General features: G+C 33.9%; 4 protein-coding genes and 1 non-coding gene across 5 annotated transcripts; 3 read left to right on the plus strand and 2 right to left on the minus strand.

The window, feature by feature from the left end:
• The first annotated feature begins 327 nt into the window (after window positions 1-327).
• LOC9312071 lies at window positions 328-1906 on the plus strand. The gene is made up of 5 exons (XM_002875957.2): window positions 328-643; window positions 922-1066; window positions 1167-1237; window positions 1337-1552; window positions 1641-1906. The coding sequence occupies exons 1-5, from the start codon at window positions 452-454 to the stop codon at window positions 1677-1679; spliced, it is 663 nt and encodes a 220-aa protein (XP_002876003.1). The 5' UTR covers window positions 328-451; the 3' UTR covers window positions 1680-1906.
• Window positions 1696-4010, minus strand: LOC9312072 (BTB/POZ domain-containing protein At3g49900). The gene is made up of 4 exons (XM_002877664.2): window positions 3634-4010; window positions 3443-3512; window positions 2692-3204; window positions 1696-2600 (listed from the first exon to the last, which is right to left on the minus strand). The coding sequence occupies exons 1-4, from the start codon at window positions 3804-3806 to the stop codon at window positions 1821-1823; spliced, it is 1536 nt and encodes a 511-aa protein (XP_002877710.1). The 5' UTR covers window positions 3807-4010; the 3' UTR covers window positions 1696-1820.
• A 3820-nt stretch (window positions 4011-7830) lies between these two features.
• LOC9313779 (60S ribosomal protein L26-1) lies at window positions 7831-8491 on the plus strand. Its single transcript, XM_002875958.2, has one exon. The coding sequence runs from the start codon at window positions 7901-7903 to the stop codon at window positions 8339-8341; it is 441 nt and encodes a 146-aa protein (XP_002876004.1). The 5' UTR covers window positions 7831-7900; the 3' UTR covers window positions 8342-8491.
• Window positions 8492-9213: 722 nt separating this feature from the next.
• LOC9312073 (mitochondrial outer membrane protein porin 2) lies at window positions 9214-11185 on the minus strand. The gene is made up of 6 exons (XM_002877665.2): window positions 11062-11185; window positions 10912-10979; window positions 10258-10368; window positions 10085-10171; window positions 9788-9996; window positions 9214-9705 (listed from the first exon to the last, which is right to left on the minus strand). Exons 1-6 carry the CDS (start codon window positions 11108-11110, stop codon window positions 9399-9401), a joined length of 831 nt encoding a protein of 276 aa, XP_002877711.1. The 5' UTR covers window positions 11111-11185; the 3' UTR covers window positions 9214-9398.
• An 88-nt stretch (window positions 11186-11273) lies between these two features.
• Window positions 11274-11347, plus strand: TRNAV-AAC. Its single transcript has one exon. It is a non-coding gene; the product is annotated as a tRNA-Val (tRNA).
• The last annotated feature ends 3619 nt before the right edge of the window (window positions 11348-14966 follow it).

Consider the following 14966-nt stretch of genomic DNA (forward strand, 5'->3'; position numbering starts at 1 on the left):
CTTATGTGATTGATTGTTTCTTTAGAGATCAGATATTGTATTGAGTTTTGGATTTGATTTCAATATATAGCATATATAGATTTGTCTTAAACTTTTCTGGTCCTTCATGTGCCACTCACTACTATCAAAGCGACATATCAAAACGAGGGTGTTTCCATAAATACCAAAAAGAATGGGGTACTTACGCCAAAATCAAAAGATATTGAGGTCTTTCATTAAATACAAACATTTCTAACGTGTTTTATCAAAACACCAGAAAATGTGGGGTAATTTGGTAATACTAAAAGACTCGGGGTCCTTGGGTTAAATAAGATTAAACTTATAAACCCGACCCGGATCCGGAAAAAGTGTTATCTAATAAACCCTTGACGACGTTCTTCCGCCGGAGATTACACAGTTCGCCGCAAGACATAGAGACAAAGTAGAGAGATTTCACTGAGACGGTGTTGGAATGGCTGATCGAGAGAGAAGTGGAGGAGATAGCAGCAGTGAAGATGAAGATCCCAAGTGGAAAGCTGCAATCAATTCGATAGCCACCACCACCGTTTACGGCGCCTCCGCCACGAAACCCGCAGCTACTAAGCTATGTGAAGATGGAGATTTTAGAATCAAACCTAAAAAGCTAACACATGGGCAGATCAAGGTGAGTCATTACTAAGAGCTAAGATATTGAAGAGTGTAACGAATGCTAATTTCATCTACATATAGCTCTGTTGATGGCAATTAGACTTTTATTGCTTAAAGAAGAGTTTTTGTTTATTGGGTTCTAATTGCAAGAACTTGTTGATGGAGCTATTGATCAGAAAGTAGAGTGTATTTGAGTGATCAGTATTTTAGGTGTTCTTGAAACTCTTGTTCCTGGTGTGTTTACTACTTTGAGTTGGTTGTTTTTTGTTGATTGAGGTAAGCTTTAATTAACAGGTGAAGAACCTTTTGAATGAAATGGTGGAGAAGACTTTAGACTTTGTTAAAGATCCTGTCAATGTTCCCGAGGATAAACCAGAGAATGATTGTGGAGTTCGTTTATTTAAGCGGTGTGCAACTGGCATAATCTTTGATCATGTAGGTTAGTCATCCATCGCCGAGAATCCAGCTATGAATCTTGAATTGTATTATTATTATGAATCTGTCGAGAAACTTATTTTCTTGTTTTTCTTGTTAACTAGATGAGATTAAAGGACCCAAAAGGAAGCCTAATTTACGCCCTGACAGAGGAGCCCAAGGAAACTCTAAAGAGGTTTTTGTTAAGCTCGTTTTCGCTTCAAGCATTGTTCTGTTTTGAGCGGATTATGAATCACCAAAGCTAATTTCTTTCTGTTTTCTGTGGTTACTGCAGTTTAAGAAACGAATAAAATCAATTGCTGTTGATGGGTTGGATATTTTAACTGCTGCTACGGAAGCGGCCAAGAAAGCCTCGGATAGATTAGAGGCGAAAGACGCGGCAGCAAAAGCTAAAGCTAAGAAAGAGGAAGAGAGAATCGCAGAATTGAAGAAAGTAAGAGGAGAAAAATGGTTACCTTCTATTGAAAGGGCAATGAAAAAGGAAATGAAGGTAAGTATATGGTTTCTCATATTCTTGTGTTTCATTCTTGTGTTAGTAGCAACACATCAACTTAACAAATCTTGCTATATATTTGCAGCGTATCAAACATACGGCATGGAAGTCTGCAATGTCGTGAAGATCCATGAGCTCTCTTCTTTTGAACTTAATATCAATTTTGGAGTCTCATTAATTGAAGAAGAAACACAGAATCATTCACTCTTGGCTACAAAACTTTTACTGAAAGAAGATTATGAAATTGTTATGTAGAGTAGAGAGATTATTTGTTCTTGATGTAGTGAGAGTGAAGTTCTTCAGAGATGTTGTCATCATCGTCGTCTTTGATCCAGACAAAATCTTCTAATCCATCATAAATCTCGTCGACTGCATATGCATTTTTCTTGGCTCCTTGTTTGGATGATGTAGAGAAAGCGTTCTTTATTCCCTTAATCAGTCTTTTTCCGATACTTTTCTGCGGTTGCGGTGGAGATGCTCTTCTTCGCCGGAAAGTCGTGCTCAGGTTTGAAACCGAACCTCTATCGCCTCTCTGCGTCTTGTTTAAGTTACTCGGTTGGTGAACGCAATGGAAACTCGCGGATCGAGCGGAATCCATCACACTTCTTGACCTCGACTCGATGATGATCCGGTCTGATTTCTGCTTCTCCGATTCTTTCGATAAGAATTTCTTCATCGCGTCTAGCTCTTTCTCCAAGCACTCAATCCTCGAGCTTGTGGAATTCATCGCGGCTCTTAGCCGACAGTTTTGCCGCGCCGCCGTGTCTCGCTGGAGAAGCGATCCAAGCGTAACGGATGAGTCTCTCGCCGCTGCAGCAATCTCTCGGTGTCGGTCTCCAACCGGAGCAGCGGAAGCGACGGCTGCAGCTGCCATGATCGAGTGGCGAGTGTTGAGCTGCTCTTGTAGCATCGCCCGAACTATAAACCTCAGGGGCATTTTCGGGTTTTGAACAGCGTGAAGTAGTAACGGCGGCGAGAGTTTGTCACAGTCTATCGAATTACATATCTGAACCTTCTCTTCCTCCGTTATCTCTCCGTCATGCTCCTGCAAAAATTTAAAATTTCCATCCAATCATAAGATGACACGTCACATAATCAGTTTAGATAATTCGAAATGACGAAAGTACCCTTTTTACCTTCACATAAGCATCAACGATTCTATATAGCAAATCGTGACGCGGGAACCGCTGTTGCACGGCGTCGGCGACGACGCTAAAATCGCCGGCGGGAAGTCTAACAGCTTCCTCTAGAAACTCGTTAACGCAGTCACCGTCTCCAATTTCCATCAAAGCTTCTACGCATCGTCCGATAAGAAACGCCGTCGTTTCAGACTCCGGAAGCAGAAGAAGGCACGAACGGAGAACGATCTGGGTATAGTCAACGCTGACGAAGACGACTCGTCGGAGATAAGACTCCGTCAAGTTCCTCAGGCTCTCTCTTCCTCCGTCGTCAGCTTCCGTCATCAGAAGAATCTCGACGGCGATTCTCAACGAAACAACATTGAACGGCGTTAAGTCAATGTGAGCGCCGTAACAGAAACCGGCAACTAACGAAAACGTTTCAGCCGTTATATTTAACGGCGGTGAGAGAGTTAATTCGTTAACGCCCGTTAGGTAGCGTTTTAAATAGCCACTCTTTGACAGAGGATCCTATGGAATACAATAAAAACATCACATAATGACATAAACATAAACATAACCTCCCAATTAAAACCAAACCTTTTTGCTTGTTTTGTAATAAATGTGTAACTTTTTAAAAATTTATAACAAATATACAATTAAAAAATCAAATAAAAATACCATAACTTTGTTAAAAATCGTTGAATTTTTTTGATGAAAATTGGAAAATGTCTGAATTTGGCAAATAAAAGTTTGAAAAATATGTAACCTTGTGAAGATGGAACCTTGTGCCTCCCACATTTACGAACACATCAGGTTTAGAGTTATTAGCCAACGACCTGAATAAAAATATAGAAAAAAACACCCAAAAAAAAAAAAGAGAAATTATAATGTGGTAAAGATTTACCTACCAAAAAAAAATAGGGTAAAGATTTGGAAATTTTCTAAGAGAAACATTACCATTTATGGACTCGAGATTCAAGCTCCATTGAAGGAGAAGAAGAGAGATTGATACGTTGTTTCGGAGAAGGAGACAAAGATGAAGAAGAAGAAGATAAAGAAGAAGAGTGATCTACGTAGTCTTCGTCTTCATAAATCGTATCAACAAACCCTAAGTTTGTCCATCGCTTCATCTTTTTTTTCGAGAGAGAAAAAGTTTTTGTTTGATTTTTTGAGAAGATTCGAATTCGCCGGTTAGGTTTTTAGAGAGTATAAAGAAGAAAAAGAGAAGGAAATTTTGGACAGTGAATTGGCAATAAATGTGAGTAATATGGGAAATAAATGAATTTAAGAGGATTTGTTGTGATCGTTATTATATGCGTGAAAGTCTTTAAATGCGTTTTCCTTTTTTCTTCACCATAAACCTTCTATTTCATACAGAGGGACCACGTCCCACATGTTCTCCAAAATGTACATTCGTTCTAACATTCAAATTTCACGAGAATTCAATTAGGTTTAAATTGAGCTTAATTTGTTGTGTATATATAGTACTAGTGCAAGTTTTTATTGGTTTTTTCTTTACTAAATTGGCATTCTTGTCTTTGTCGTAAGAAACATGGATTGTTTATATCAATTTGTTTGCACAAACCACCATAGGAAAATTAGTGTGATCGGTCACTTTAATACAAACTCCATTTCCTATGATACTCATTTCTTTCATAATTTGTTAGCCCCTCTAATTAAAAACTTTTGACTTTCTTTTATGTACAACCTTACTAGGATCGGACCCGCGGTCCACCGCGGGAGAATGTTTATTTGCCTACGTGTAGTTTAATTCGGGATTTATACTATAAATATTCATAAATCGTGAAATACTAAAATGATTTACCAATAAAATTAGTCGTATAAAATATTATTTAATCACTATATAAATATCGTAATTGTTGGGAAATAAATTGTATGCACCATAGACTAAATTTGATTTGGTCATCTAACCACATACAATTTTTAATTGTGTAGTTTTGTGATTCCAATCTAGTTTGGAGAGTGATGATATTTGGTTTTGGATGAATTAGGTGTAGATATATTTTTTAAAAGAAAATTATCGACCGACTGTATATATGTATGTACGCTCCTATGATTTCAACGGCCTTAGTGTATAAATTATACAAAGTTCATCAAAGTCCAAAGATGAAGGATAATATCTCCTAGACCCGTTAAAAGATCCGACTAAAAGGATCCGAATTTAAAATCTCGAGTCAAGTTAGAAGAATTTGCACTGACCCGTCTAATCTTTTTTTGGTAAATATTAAACCTAAATTACTTTTATATAATGAGCCTTATTCTCTTTAACTACATTATAATAGCATTTTAGTAAATACAGTTAAAACATAAGACAAAAACTTATATACATCTTTTTTAGTAATATAGAGATTTGATGGACCAACCCGCCAAAGATGTAATCAAACCACCCTTAAAATTATATATAAAGATTAATATTTACTAACAACTCATTTCATATTGTAAATAATACTCATTTGAAAAAGATACAATTAAATATTTTGTATTCAAGTTTTTATGTACAACAATTTCCATTTGAGAAACTAAAGAATTGAAAATTTTCTTTACTTACAAAGAAAATTACAATGAAAGTCACAACTCACAAGAGAACAACAAAATAAATCTCGACACAAATTTCAGAACTCCATTAGAGAGAGATTCTTCTTAATTGATGACAAAAAAAAAGAGATTCTTCTTAACAGTAAGACTCAGTAGGTCTCTTTTCCTCAATTATCCTTTTTCTACTAAACCAAGTCCACCATTTAGACATTCACATCCTCAGCTCACTTCCATGATGAGTGCAAAATCCTAAACGAAGATCAATCTATGGCTCGCTAAGTACTGAATATGAGAAAGGTGACAAAAAAAAAATGAGTGATTTGTTTGCATTGTACGTTCAGATATAGTCCAAAGGTCCTTCTACTGTACGTTCACATGCAATGACATTTCTTGTAACCTCCAAAAGCATGAACTAACCTAAACACCCTTAGGAAAATTCTGCAAATATGTCTCATTGTCACTGATTCTTTTGTTCATCTTTTGGTATGACTTCTAGACTTATATATTTCTCATTTTATGGAATGAATCATAACCACCAAGGGCGAGAAAATCTTGCAACAAAACCCAATGCTCAACATTTATACTATAATAAAACAACCAATATCAATCATGAATCATGAAATCATATATAAAATGAAACCACTAAACTAAACTATTGTTAGTTGAAAATCAATATTTATACTATAATAAAATGAAAAAATTCAGAAAAAACCAAACCTCAACCAAATCACTAAGAAAATCCGGCAAAGCTCTTGCCCTTTTTATGTGTTAATGATGATCCACTTCCCTTACATTCTTGATTGAACAGAGTATGGCTCACTTGGAAAAACCTTCACCCTAGTTGAAGAAGCATGATCCCATAAAGACATAGAAATCAATTGAGTTAGTTAAAACCTCAACTCTAGTTCTATAAATGGTAAGCAATATCAAAAGTTTTTGGATAAAAGAATGAAGTTATTTTTTTTTTGAAAAAAATAACGGTTTTAAAAGATAAGAAGTTTACCTTTAACTTTTAAGGTCTAGAGCTTGATAATATGGTCTATGGATCTCTATTGTTAATGTACCTAATATCTAAGAAATGTTACATTACCTCTGGCAAACAATTACGTACCATGACTTCACCTGATTCACCCTTCAAGAACGACCAACCGCTGCATGCTCTTCCATTCTCTTTAGGTCAGATTCTCCATTTTAAAAATTATAACAAACCAACAAATATGAAAATCATATCTAAACAATAATCACAGTTATAGACAATCTCAGTGTGAAATACAAAGAACGATAAAATATATTGACGATATCAGAGGCAAAACTAACAGTTTACAGTACACGACCTTGATGTTTTCGCAAAAAAAAAGTGTAGGTTGATGTGAGTCAAGTCTAATGATTTGAGAAAACACAGACGATATGCCCTATATCTATACTGGTAGGTTACATTTTGACAAATTTAGGGTTGCCACAAAGTATATTCGGTAGAATATTCTAGAAAATGAAATCTAAACAAAATAAGATTATTCTAGAAAATAAAATCTAACAAAAAAAGATTACTATGGCAATAAATGAAAAAATTCCGCATAGTAAATCGCATAGTAATTTGGATAGGTATTAAACTCTAATAGTTAAATATAGAAAATATGAAAATAAGATCTCAATGATCTATGCAATAACGGCAATAATAGTAATTAGTTCAATATATTCGTATTTATTAACGTTTTAATTGTCAGTATAAGTTTTACGTGGAATTCCTAACAATAAGATCTTATAGTTACCATATAATTATAATTATTCCGAATATAAACGATTCTGAATATTGTTTGCCACATCATCCGATTTTAGATCCATTTTCACTTTTATTTTCCTAAATTGTTTTTGGCATAAATATTCGAAGATCCGATTGATTAAATTGCGGGTCATTTTTCTAATTTTTTCAATTTTAACCCGACCCAAGTACATTTGTACTTCTCTTTTAATAGTATAGAGATTATTTTGCTTTAATTTGTGCACATGGGTCTCCCAATAACTTAAACCGGATGAGGTTACTAAACCAATGAACCTCTTTGGTCACCCAAAAATTGGAGAGTCTTGGAAGTCCTTGCGAACACATTGGCAATGGGCTCCAAGATGTATGAGTTTCGCCCTAAACTTTTCTCTCGAAAATAAAAAATTGCAGTAATTGATTCACCTATATCACATCATAGTTATGACTATCTAATATACTATCATTTAAAAAATTCTGACATAATTTTTTGTTAAATCAATACTGACATCCAAACTTTATTTATTGGTTTCTCTAATTTCCACAAAAACGTCTAAATTGCATGATACAAAACTTCTCTAGATTGCATGATACAACTAGCCAATTACATCATGAGATGTGAGAATAAGAGAGAGATAGTAGATAGTAGATAGTAGATAGTAGATAGTAGATACCAACTGATTGATCCAAGAAATGACTTTTACAGGGCCAGAAATGTAGTTACAGGTCCACTATAAAACCCTCAAAAGCAAAATCTAAAAACAGGCCCAAGCCCATTCATAAGAAAAGCCCCAAATTAGACCTAGCTCCACTCAAAACCTAACTATATAAGCTTCACACACTCATAATCTCTTCCTCATCCCCACAAAAAAAACCCTAAAGAGAAGACTCTCTCAATCCCGGCGGCGAAAGATGAAGTACAATCCAAGAGTGACCTCTTCCCGCAGGAAGAACAGGAAAGCTCATTTCACAGCTTCCTCAAGCGAGAGGCGTGTGATAATGAGCTCTCCTCTCTCGACCGATCTTCGTCAGAAGTACAATGTCAGATCCATGCCGATCCGTAAAGACGACGAGGTTCAGATCGTTCGTGGTACTTACAAGGGACGTGAAGGTAAAGTTGTTCAGGTGTACCGTCGCAAATGGGTGATTCACATCGAGAGGATTACGAGAGAGAAGGTGAATGGAACAACCGTGAACGTTGGGATTCAGCCGTCGAAAGTTGTGATAACGAAGCTTCGTCTTGATAAAGATAGGAAATCGCTTTTGGAGAGGAAGGCTAAGGGACGTGCTGCTGCTGATAAGGAGAAGGGTACTAAGTTTACTTCTGAGGATGTTATGCAGAACGTTGATTAAGTGATAAGGAAGAAGAAATCTTTCTGAAAGGTTTTATCTTTTAGATTTATGCTTTTTTACTTTCAAGTTTTGGATATTTCGAATGTTGTCACTGGATCTTTATCATTTTGGATATTTGAAGTTTTATTATGGAGTTTGTCTCTTTGCTCATTTTGGTATATGTTTATCTTTGTTTGGGTAAGCTTTTGATTCTGTGTTGATTGTTTGTTGAGATTGATGTTGAAGCTCGTGATTTGGTATAGGAGTCGTGGTTTATGAGTGTGCGTTTATAATGCTATAGATTAGATGAAATGGGTTAATGTATCTGGTGACTTAGCTGAAATGATTGTCTAAATTGGTTTTCTTGGTTTAGGTTGTGTAGTTTGATACTGGAAGTTCCATTTTCGATAGTGTTTTTCATTTGAAATGACGAGTTTGTATGTTTAAAATCAGATCAATAATTTTTTGTTCTCTAAGACGTTTGTTGTTTAGGTTGTGTTCGAAATTGGTAGATCCATCTTGATGGTGCTTTCCATTCGTAATTTTTGATTAGCATATAACTGTGTATTTAAAAGAATTATCACTCTGATAAATAACAAATCATTTCATTCTGTTTCTTTCTCAATGACTCAAAAAAACAGGTGTTTCCTCGCGAAAAAAAGATAGAACAAAAACAAACAAATTATCCGACTGAAAAGTTTTCACATTTGTAGAACATGTGTAGATGGAGATCATTTTTGATTCTCTTCCCTTATTCGTTTCTTATCCTAGTATTCCTTTTAATAACGACATTATTTTATTCAATTTAAGTCTTTGATTGATTCAAGTTTTCACAAATTGTTTGAGCAAGCATGTGGTTTGATTCTCTTAACCAAAAAAAATAAAAAGGCCTCTCTCAGAAAAGATTGACTGTTTCCATTAAGCGTGAGCCCAAAACAAAAACAAACCTGGAAAAGAATTATCCGACAGTGGGAGATTACCTGAGGATTAATCAAAAAACTCAACTCTAAACAATGTCGTAGGAGAAAAAAAGGTAGTCTTCATTGTTAAACCAAATACAATTGGTATGGGTAGCTCTTCAAGGTTTAAGTGCAAGAGAGAGACCAAACCTTGGGTACTTATCTAATGTCTTGGTATCAATCTCACCTGAGATTGTCACTAACGATTTTGGAAGGACCTCATGTTGCAGAAGAGCTCCAAGCTTGCCGTTACTGTTCAGCTTAGCTTTCACATTCGTCAAGTGATCAACCGCATACAATCCACCAACAGTTACTGTGTTCTCGTTCGTTGAGATTTTCCTGATAACCTCTCCAACTGCTGCGCTTCTCTTCGACTCATCTAGGTGATAAAGATATGAAGCTTTGATCGAATCTCCTTTATCTCCCCTGAAATTTTCCAAGAAAAGTTTCAGTTAATACAAATTAAGCTTAGATAGAACTTTGATTAATAAGAGCTTCTTTATCTTACAATATTATGGAGGCACATCGATCTGGCTTTGTGACACTGATTCCGACGTTGTACTTTGTGAAAGTTCGAGATGTAGTGTCATACCCAGCTTCAGCACCAAATGAGATAGTTGGTGAGCCAAGAGTGGCTGTTACATCAATTAGAGGGTTTTGTTGTAAGGCTGCAGCGGCTGTAACTGTTGCGTGATCATGGAAGTATTGGACTTCCAGCTATAAATCATAGTTGAGATTGAATTCAGAAGGCTGAAAAAATTCATTATAGGTATATCTACCTTAAAGAATTCTGAAAAACCAAAACCTTGCTAGAGTTGTAATCTGGCACTTTGAAGGAAGCAATGGCTTTTGTCGATGGAAGGATCTCAGTGAATGTGATGGTTGTCAGGATCTGGTCAAGTGAAAAAAGAAGAGGTAGCAAACTTAGTAGTGTGATCATTTAAGACAAATATATTAATTAGATAAACACGACTTTACATTGGAATCAGTATCGATCTTGACATCGAACAAAGCGTTTCTGTACTTGTATTGTGTAGCAACGTTAGCAGCATGTAGTACTCCATTCTTGAGAGCAGTGGAAGTAAGAGCCTATAATAAAATAGCAGAAGACAAGAGTCAATGGATGCAGCCATTTATCCAGGCAAAATAAACAAAGCAACCTATAAGTAGCTCATATCCCCATTCAACATATTCATAAGTATGCTTATTGTTCTGAAGCCACAAATGTATATTACCAGGATACATGTATATTGTTCATCAGCCTCCTATGCTAACTCCAAAACAGGAGATGATCTTAAAACAATGACAGAAATGCATGCTGATCAATCAAATCACAAGAGAATGTGCAATGCTTATGCAGTTAAATCCATCAAGAGGAGATTTGTCTCCAAAACCACAGTCCACAGGTATATCCGTATATCAAGATTGACTTTAACTTCACTCAAATGCGTTGTCAATTATCAATGATTCACTCGGAAGCTAGGGAATAGATCAAATCTATCAAACCAAGAAGAACTTAAAACAGTTACTTGTTAAGCAAAACATTTGCTACAAATTCATCAATGTGAACCAAAATCTACGAATCGACTACGAAGAAGATGATAAAAGCTAGAAACGAGATTTGATACTTACCACGCCGGAGATACTGTTAGTGGAGATACTGAATTTCTGATCGGTACTGTAATCTCTCGTCAACAGATCTAACACAAAGGAAAACACAAAATCAGCAAAACGCGAAACTATCAAAAACTACTGGAGATGAAGAAGGGAAGATTATCATACCTTTCGCAGATTTTCCGATATCGGCGAATAGTCCCGGACCCTTACTCATGGTGATCGGAGAATTTGAGAGATTGACAGTTGAGAGAGGAATCAAGAACTTTTTTTTTTTCCGTCAACAAAAGAAATAGAGAGAGAGTCACGCGACTCGCGAGTAAGTTTTTTCAAGTAAATAATATATTAAATAAAACAATTAGTGAATGTGTAACAACAAAGGTTTCGTGGTGTAGTTGGTTATCACGTCAGTCTAACACACTGAAGGTCTCCGGTTCGAACCCGGGCGAAGCCAACTTCTGTTTTTTTATTTTTTTATACTTTGTAGAAGAGTCCATTGGGCTTTTAGATGGGCTCAACTAAATCGATAGCCGTAGGACAAACTTTATTTCGTTTTGTCTTTAGACCAATTACGTTTGAAGCTCTAGATTTATTGCTATGTAGATGTGATAACGGTAGCTGTAAGTTTATTATTGTGGAAATTAGGTTGTAAGTTTTATTAATACGATATTATTATTATTTAAATAAACTTATTGTAGAAATAACATTTTGATTGTATGTATTTTAAACAAAAAATATGATTGGTAAATAGTACTGATGTGTTATATAATATTGTTCACAAATATTAATTTAATAAATTATGATATACATATATATTAAAAAATGTGAGTTATATATTTTTTTTGCCCCAAAAACAGTTATATATATGTCATGAAGTATATGTTTACCTACTATTTATATCCATAAAAATATATTTTCATAATATATTTATAGATGAAAACTATAATAACGTTTTTAAAGAAAAAAAGAAAATAAAATGGAAAAAAAAAAGGTACAGCTCTTCTAAAGACCAAAAAGTTGTGCCGTAGAAAAACTTGTACTTACAGCCAAAATAATTAAAAAATTATTATTTAAGCTGTGAGAAAAAATAGGAAAGCTACATCATAATTGTTTCAATTTTGGGACTGCAGCTTTTTTAGTGACTTTATAAATCTTCTACATTCGAACCAATCATGCCCTTAAGTTTTCTTATCAGATTGAGCGTAAAGATAAATTAAGTTGAAATTTTATTTTAACTTAATATATATATGCAGGGCCGGCTTAACCCATGTGTTGGGGGTGCTCATGCATAAGAGCCATCGAATTTTGCCTTTTTTAAAAAACTAAATTTATTAAAATTAGAGTCCAAAATTTTTTTTTGAAAAAAATACATAAGAAATTAGGACAAATTATTGTTTTCAGTTCAGGGTCCTTAATTTTTTTGAGCCGAATATATGTATAATGAAATCTTGTAAAAAGTAAAAAAAAAAAAAAAAAAAAACACACAGACAAAGTTAAGCAGGAAAGAAGAAAATATCTCTCAGATCTATAAAACATTAAAAAAAAAAAAACTATAAGATCCTAAACTTTATGGTTGTAAAATAATATTAAAAATAAATAAATAGTTGCTTTTTAGAACATCTTTGGACCATCATTAAGGATGGATCCAAGTAGAGGTCTAAGACACAAAGTGTCTAAAAAATAAATCAAAAATGAATAAAAACAATAGACTCGGTTCTAACTTTGGATTTTTAGAACATTTTTGGACACGCATACGTGGCAAACGTGGGTTGGTTGTTTTTTTGAACAAGAGGAAAAAATGTTGCAGCTTTGTTTTCTCTCTCTCTTTTTTTTAACAGCTTTATTTTTTTGGATCTTCACTTTTTGGATCTAGACTGTCCAAAAAAAAAAAAAAAAATGTCTAAATTTTTTTATTTTTTATTATAAATATTATTAATTTTGTTTGGATGTCAATTTTTGGATCCAACCATTAAGGTTGCTCTGAACTATGAAGTGGGTGGTGTCACTCACAAGTCACAACCATGTCGCCTGAACCTTAAGAAAGTGTCTCGTGCCGTCTTTTTTAAGTCTCCACCAAATCGTACCATTTCCACCATACATAACTAACCACGTGTCCCCAACCAAAGAATCTAACCTTCTTCCAACCAATAAGAAATTGACAGATCAGCTATGACCCAACGCTATGAAAAGATTCGCTAACCTGGCCAAACCTTTAAACTAACTCCGAAGATATGGCAATTCAAATCTTCATCAACACCTGTCGCGTTTTATGCCTTGTTTGTTTTTAGTTTCTTGCTTTTAGTAGTAAACTAAATTATCCTCTCAAAAATTCCATTTCAAAATAATAATAGGGCTTGAATGGAGTAGCGTTTAAAAGACAGATGGTACACTCAGAACGGATGTAACGCATTATGCTTCCATTCAACGATAATTAAAAACCAAAGTGGTTCTTCATTAAAATATTAAAGAAAAATGTTGAACCACTTGTGGTTCAAAGTTTGTGAATAAATTTGAAGATCTGCACATGATCCGTGAAACGCCAATAATAAGGTGTGTTCGGACCACAACTACAACTATTTAATATTATTTTAATGTTAAATTTTTGGAAAAACACTTAAAATTGTATGAATAACTACATTTCTTTTACTTATAAATTAATACTTCTAAACTAAGAAGCAAATTCTAATCTAATTCTATAATTTAATTTAGGGACAATTTCAAAATGCCTATTTTCTAATATTACTTTTTAAAAATGTCTCATCTCTAAAATCTTTAAAAATATACTCCTTCCGTTTCATATTACTTGTCGTTCTAAGCTTAATTTTTTGTTTTAAAATACTTGTCGTTTTCGGTTTTCCATGTATATTTTGTAAAAGAATTCCAAATATAACCTCAACTAAAATAACACAATATAAAAATTAAAATAACTAAATCTTGAAATAATTCTCACGTTTGAGAATATCTCAAGAGTCACTCACCATTCTAACTTCAGAGATTACCTTTCTCTTTCCAACACAGTCAACACAGTCAATAATTGTTGGCAAAGAACCTTTCGTCTCTGTTTCCTCGGTCGCATGAACAGAGTCATCTTCACCTCTAAAATCTCCATATCCAGAATCATGATCGTCACTATTTGTTGGAGTGCTATTCAAATCAAACAAATAGTTTTTGTTGTTTGTTGGTGAAAAGTTTAGATTAAAAGTAGCCATGGAAACGTGACAAGTTTTGAATTTTAATATTTGCCTCCATTAGCTTTCTTCTTCAATCGTGTTATTGACGTGAAAATTTCAGGTTCCCTCCACTTACATTTTTATAGTAGTCAAGTAAAAAATATGTATATTTAATTTAGTAAAAACTGTTAATTTTGTATTGAATGGGGAAGAATTCTAAGAGGTTATGTTTGCAACGATTAAAAGAGAAAATAAAAATAAATGGAGTAGAATTAGAATTGTAAACTGAAGTTATTTGTGAGGTTAAAATAGTCAATTTACAAAATTCCTTAATCTACGTAAAATAACATAGAACGACAAGTAATATGAAACGGAGGGAGTATATATACAAACAATTTTTATACATGTGTAAAATCTTATAAATATCTTAGTAATTAATATCTTATAAATACATTTGTAAAACTCTATAAATGTCTTGTAAAATCTTATAAATATCTTGTTAAACACTATAGTTACTTTATAAAATTTGATAAATATTTGGATCAAGTCTCTCTCCAAGTATTATATATAGGCCTTGACAAATTAACCCGAACTGAATGTACCGAATCGGAACCGAAGCAAAAAGAACCAAACCAAACCGAACCAAAAATTTGAAAACACCCGAATAGATACTAAATTTTAAAACCAAAAGAATCGAAACCGAAATATTTCGGATACCCAAAAATATCCGAAATAGAATTATATATCCAGAAATATTAGTTATTTATAGAAAGAATAATAAAAAAATATCCTGATACTTATAAATACTTAATACTTAATAGATATTTTAAAATACATCTTCAAGAATATGAAAAGTATTGTAAAGTTATTGTAATATAATTATTTAGTATGTATAGTGTATGT

The sequence above is a fragment of the Arabidopsis lyrata genome (genome assembly GCF_000004255.2).
Source record: "Arabidopsis lyrata subsp. lyrata unplaced genomic scaffold ARALYscaffold_5, whole genome shotgun sequence".
Taxonomy (NCBI): domain Eukaryota; kingdom Viridiplantae; phylum Streptophyta; class Magnoliopsida; order Brassicales; family Brassicaceae; genus Arabidopsis; species Arabidopsis lyrata.